The sequence below is a fragment of the Furipterus horrens genome, unplaced genomic scaffold, assembly GCF_987537825.1.
Source record: "Furipterus horrens unplaced genomic scaffold, mFurHor1.1.pri manual_scaffold_11, whole genome shotgun sequence".
Taxonomy (NCBI): domain Eukaryota; kingdom Metazoa; phylum Chordata; class Mammalia; order Chiroptera; family Furipteridae; genus Furipterus; species Furipterus horrens.
In genome coordinates this window covers 71690905-71696904 of record NW_028327181.1, presented here as the reverse complement: position 1 = coordinate 71696904, position 6000 = coordinate 71690905, and the positions used below count along the sequence as shown (strand labels likewise).

The 6000-nt window shown below is 49.6% G+C and overlaps 1 protein-coding gene across 4 annotated transcripts in view; it reads left to right on the top strand.

The window, feature by feature from the left end:
- Window positions 1–242: 242 nt before the first annotated feature.
- Window positions 243–6000, top strand: part of HLF (HLF transcription factor, PAR bZIP family member) — a 49785-nt gene continuing 44027 nt past the window's right edge. For 2 of the 4 annotated variants that reach the window (XM_090291384.1, XM_090291382.1), the window contains exons 1-2: window positions 243–714; window positions 2739–3071. In XM_090291384.1, coding sequence (XP_090147510.1) covers window positions 600–714; window positions 2739–3071 — 448 coding nt within the window. In that variant the 5' untranslated portion in view covers window positions 243–599. Of the gene's footprint in view, window positions 715–1397; window positions 1534–2738; window positions 3072–6000 lie in introns of those variants that run through there. The other 2 variants (XM_090291383.1, XM_090291385.1) reach the window with 2 other exon arrangements.

Here is a 6000-nt window from a genome sequence, read left to right as displayed (position 1 = left end):
GATCCCAGAAAATCCGTGCGCGCGACAACGCTAAACACTCCGCCGAGGGGGCGGGGCGGGGGCGCGGCCGCGCGTGGCCCCGCCCCCTATACGCCTATCGGCGCGAGGTGCGGGCCCTGACGTCACTCTTGTCAGGGCCACGGCACATGGGCTGCTGGTTGCGCTGAGCCCGGCGCTGCGGGGCCGCGGAACGCAGGGGAGCAGCGGCCACCGTCGCGGGGAGGGGGGTGGGGTGGGACCGCGCGTGGCCTCGGGTGCTGGCGGGACGGCCACGTTGGCGCGGTGTCTTCCGCTCTTTTGCGGCCGTCTGCAGGTTGTGTGTCTTTCTTTTTTGAACATTTTGCAAGACAAGGGGGTTCGAGGCAGGTGAAAGCATCCCGCACGTCGCCGAGGAGCCGGCGGGCATTTGGCGCGCTCTCCGGAGACCGTCTCCCCCGGGGAACTGAAAGTTTTTTGTTTTTATTTTTTTATGCAGATGTATTTGTAAAGATACAAGTAATATTTTCTCCGAGCGAGTGCTTTTGGCAAAGAACGGAGGAAAAAAAGCTCAGCAACATTGTAGGGGGCAGTTTTTTCTTAAGAAAAAAAAAATCAACGCGATGGAGAAAATGTCCCGACCGCTCCCCCTGAATCCCACCTTCATCCCGCCTCCCTACGGCGTGCTCAGGTCCCTGCTGGAGAACCCGCTGAAGCTCCCCCTTCATCACGAAGACGGTGAGCGCTGCCCTCCCGGCTGCCCCGCTCTCGGAAGGGGCGGCGCTCCTGGGGGCTCCCTCCTTGGCATGGCAGCCCCGCTAGCTCGCTGGAGCATCCATCTCCCTCCGTCCCGGTCCCGGTCCCCTGGCCCTTCTTTAATGAACTAGAGGAGCTCACCCATCCCCCCTGCCCCTCCTCAAGAAATGGGGACCCCCTCACTGAGCAACGTTTAAAATAGCCGTGGGGGCCCGGCCCAGCCCTCCCTGGGTCCCAGCCCCGCGGCGCAGGTGGGCGATGTAACTGGACGGGTCAGGGTTCCCTGAAATGAGGCTTATCGGCCCCGCAGAGCGCAGCGGTCTTTGCGAGGGCAGAGCGGCTCGGGCCGGGGGCAGAAACCGGAGGGCTTGCGCGCAGCTGGGGGCGCGAGTGGGGGGGGGTGTCTTACTGCCCAGGCTGCGCATTGGGATCATGTTATTGTTTGTGTTATTAGTTGGGATTTGGAACTCAGGCGGTGTGAGCGGAGACGCGTGTTCTCCAGCGAAGAGTAATTCGGAGGGGGGGGTGTCTCGGCGGGAAGCCCTGCACGCTTCCAGCGCTGACACTCGCCCGTGCACTTGCTCGGTGGGAGGGGAGAGGAGCAGGCTCACGTGTAACGGCGCAGGAGCCTCCTCTGGCTTGAGCCCTTTCTTGGTAAGTCCCAAGCCTTCCCCAGGCAGCCTTGGTTGGAGAGGAACCCGACGGGTCGTGCGAGGCGCTGAACCGAGCTCCTGCCACCAGGGATTTGTCATTGGGGCTGTTGCGGTTTCTTGCTTTTCTCTATGGCAGCGAAGGCAGAAGGTGCGGCTCAGCGTGTAAAGTCTTGAAAGAGCATTGGGCTGCAAATGCCTTGGGAGCACTCGCATCTTCTTTCCTAGCAGGAGACAACCTGTTGCAAATGCAAAAGTTGAGGGGTTTGGCTCTCGGTCCGCAGAGCACAGCTTTCCTTTAACTGTCCTTTCAGGAGCAGCGCCCTGGAGGAAGGTGCTGCCTGCAATCTTTTTTGCATCCGCGGTTGTTTTAAGTCAGATGAGGCTGTAAAGTATGAGCATGGGTGACGGGTGGAGGCTGTGTTTCTCTGAGGTAGAAGCTCAGAAACCAAATTCCTTAATCCCAGATTCCACCGGCGCCTGAGTGCTAGACTTGGCAAGATCCAGAGTGCTGGTTAAAGCCCTCATGGGGTGAGGCAATACTTCCAGGTAAAAATAGCTGCATACCTGCGTGGTAGGCATGTAGAGTCACCACCTTTTCCATTAGCTGTGCTTTTGACAGGTTGCGCACATGTGTAATTTTTGTGAATAGGATTATACTAAAGTGTTTAGAGGAAGAAAACACTTTGTATTAAAATAAAACCCTTTTATAAAATGCAGTGTTGCCGCGTGGCTTTAGAAGCAAACACATGTGAGCTCAGGAGGGGTTCTCGGTTTTCTTCCCTGCTGCTATGAGGTATTGGTTAAGTTTCCTTCAAGGCTCAGAGTCTCCATTTCTTCATTATGAGTGGGGATGAACGCTATTTGCAAGTCGATTGTGGCGTTTTTGGAGATAATATACGGAAAGCCAACTCACTGGCTTTCCAAGTCTGAATGACTTCATACTGTTAGTGCGATGGATTTGCCTGGTTATTGCCTGTTTCCTTACAAATCACAGCAGCTTTATGTAATTGCAGGTGTTACATTCCCACTGTAGATTGCAATTATTTGTCTCCTCAAGTAATGCCTTGAAGTCTGTGCTCTCTTGTTTATATCCCAGAGCGGTCTGTAGCCCAGTCCCAAGGACTCAGGCTTTCTTTCCAAAGTAAATAGGAAGATGTTGAAAAACAGGCAGAGATCCGTGTCCTGCCTGAACTTTTAACTCTAAATCCACAAAAGCCAGCGGCGAGACAACCCCGGTGTTTGTGACTAGTAGTTTTGTAGCAGAGTCTAGGGGAGGTGGTGAAAAAAAAAAAAAAAAAAAAAAAAAACGACACTTTTTCTTTGTTAAAGCCCACCTTTTGCCTTTTCCTGCAGCATTTACCAAAGATAAAGACAAGGGAAAGAAGCTGGACGATGAGAGTAACAGCCCGACAGTCCCCCAGTCGGCGTTCTTGGGACCCACCTTATGGGACAAAACCCTTCCCTATGACGGAGATACCTTCCAGTTGGAGTACATGGACCTGGAGGAGTTCTTGTCGGAAAACGGCATCCCCCCCAGCCCGCAGCATGACCACAGCCCCCACCCTCCCGGGCTGCAGCCGGCCCCCTCAGCAGCCCCCTCCGTCGTGGACCTCAGCAGTCGGGCCTCTGCACCCATTCACCCTGGCATCCCATCCCCGAACTGCATGCAGAGCCCCATCAGACCAGGTAAACTCTCAGAAGCTTCCAGAGGGAGAGGAGGGCTGAAGCAGGGGCAGGATGGGCGAGGTATAAACATCTTCCTCAGGGGGACTTCCCTTGCTCTGAAAGAGCAGCCTGGTGCAGGATGGGGCAAAAATAGACTTAGAGTTGTTCGTATGGAAAATGGTACCGTAATAAATAATAATGCAAGAATAAGCTGTTTCACATAGTCACACTGTAAACCTACCCCCCACCATACTTCACCCACCGCAGTGGCTGCCTCACTTTAATGAGCATCAGTGTCACCCGGAGAGTAAGCTAAATGCAGATTCGATGGACACCCACCCTAGAAATTCGGATTTTTCTGATCTAAGGTCAGGGCCCAGGGATATGCATTTTTAACCAGCTCCCTGGGGATTCTGATGAAGCTGACCCAAGGGCTGTGGCTGAAGAAATACCCGCTTAACAGTTAGTGATTTGGACGGTTCAGGTGTCCATCTCATCTCCTGCCTCTCTTCCCCATTCCCTAAGCAGGCAGATAATAGGTTCTTGCTGAATGATTTGGGCAGACTCTCTGTAAGGCTGTGGTTTACCCATGTTCACCCTTGTCTTGGCCTGAAGGGAAAAATAATGTGAGTTAGGGGAGTGAGGCAGATAGCTTTTTTTATCTTTTAATCTTGTGTTGTCAGTAATTGAGAAATCGAATCTAAAAGCAGCTATCATATTAACCATGGCTCATCCTTTTCAGCACCAGGCCCCATATTTCTCTTTTTACTATTCCTATAAACCAAATGCTTCTTACATTTCTATTTTTTCATTTTCATCTATTACATTTAATCTACTCTTATCAAAGCCAGCAAGGCCCCAAGGTCAGCTGTAAATGGTGTTGAAATATTACAAAAAGCATCACCTGAAATGACCAGTACTTCAAAACCCACTGCCGAATGCTCAGATATAAAACAAATTGAGGCAGCTCTGGCTTCATGCCTTTAGCACCCTGTAGTACAAAACGAACAGGAAGAAAGACGATTTTATGTGCACAGGTAACCAGGAACAAAGATCCAGCCAGATAAATTGTCAGGAAGGTCGCAGCGCTGAGGGCCTTGGCTGCAGGGGAAGATAGAAAGCAGGACAATGGGAGACTTGTGCTAGAGATCACTCCTGAACCCGGTGTCCTCAGCTCGTGTAGAATTTCTGTGACACGCAGAGCAAGATTAAAATGAAGGAAATGATGTAAAAGGGGAAGAGCACAGCCCTGCCTTTTGGCATATCCCTCTGTGCTGGCCCCTTCTTCAAAACCTACTTTGAATGATAACCCAAGGCTCCTGGCTGGAATGGAATTAAAGCTTAACCTCTGACCACCCCAGGAGACTGCGGAAGCTTGGGTGAATACTCCTCTGTGTGAATCTGAGTCCCTGTCACTAGGCATGTACCATGACACTGTCTTCAGCTTCTTCCCAGGAACACACAACCAGCAAAATAAAAAACCATTCAAAGTGGGCAAAACCAGGGAGAAGGGGACAGAGCCCCTATAAGAAGGCACAGTTGTGTCTCAGTCATTCTGCTCTGCAGGATGAGATGTCCCACTTCGTAGCTGTGTGACCTTACAAAGTGACAACCTCTTGGAGCCTCAGTTTCCCTTTGTGTAGAATGGTATCATTTCTGTTGGAGTTATTGTGAAAATTATAGATAATATGTATAAAAGGTCAAATGACTACTTAGCACAGAATTTCTATTAATAAGAGCAGTTATGACCGTTATTATTTCTGTGTCAACTTTAATCATTTATTCCAATCCCTGTCTTCTGAGACACCTTCTTAAAGTGATTAGTACAGTATGTATAACTTATTCTGGAGAGAAATATCAGGAAATTTGGACCAATAGTTCTTGGATTGGGGTGTTTAAACCCTAACACTTTCATTCACTGGGCAAGTATTTCTTAATTCTCTGCCAAATACAAGATATACCATGTTAGAAGTACCGTATTTTTTCCCAAGAGGCATGTAAATATTGGGTTTCCATAACTTGGTCCCTAGTGAGAATCAAGAATCAAGGTTTGGCGATTTGAGGGTTCCGTAAAAGTCATTTGTCAGAGCTCATTAGGATCAATATCCATCAATAACTGGGGAACTCGAGAGGCCTCAGCCAGATTTGCTGTCCGCAGCAAAGGATGGCTGAGTTCCAGTGGCTGCCATTTGTTAGCTTGTGGAGGAAGGAAGGGCACTAGGATCCAAGGGGCAGTGGGATCTACAATTAAACTTCATTTCGATGTCACTTTTTGATAACAGAAACACACTTCAAAATAATCTTTTCAATTGAAAACTCAATGGCACTCCTAACAAAGAAGGGAAAAAGTTAAAGCTCTTTTTCAAATACCAGATGCAGAAAGTAACCCCCTACTGTTTATATACAGTGTTGATTATGATAACGATTATGATGGGGATGTGGGCCTGGTGAATGGCATCTCACAAGCAAACCTGAACAGGGAGAAAGTTCTTAATTGTTCCCTGTAATCACACTGGTGACCAGAGTAGAAATACCAAGTGACTCTTGAGGAAAATAAGTCCTCAGAAGGGAAGTGAGCACAGCTGTAGCCTTGAGCATTCTGGGAATTGTGTAAATTCAGTATAGAGCAGGATTTCCCAACCTTGGCAGTGTTGATGTATCAGGTAAGTCTTTGTTGTAGGGACTGTTCTGTGCATTGTAGGAAGTTTAACCGCTTGCGCACACATGTGCACACACTCACACATGTGCGCACATGCACACTAGCTGCTATGAGTGAAAATGAATCCAGTTGTTGCCCAGATGTCCCCTGGGGGCAAAATCCCCCCTGTCGAGATATACTGACGTAGACTTACAATTTGGTCAGCAAACTCAGGGCTTAATTCAGGACTCTGTCACCCACAACGGAGGCTTTTTACGTCCTGTAAGGCTCTGTAGCAAAACTTTCGACTAT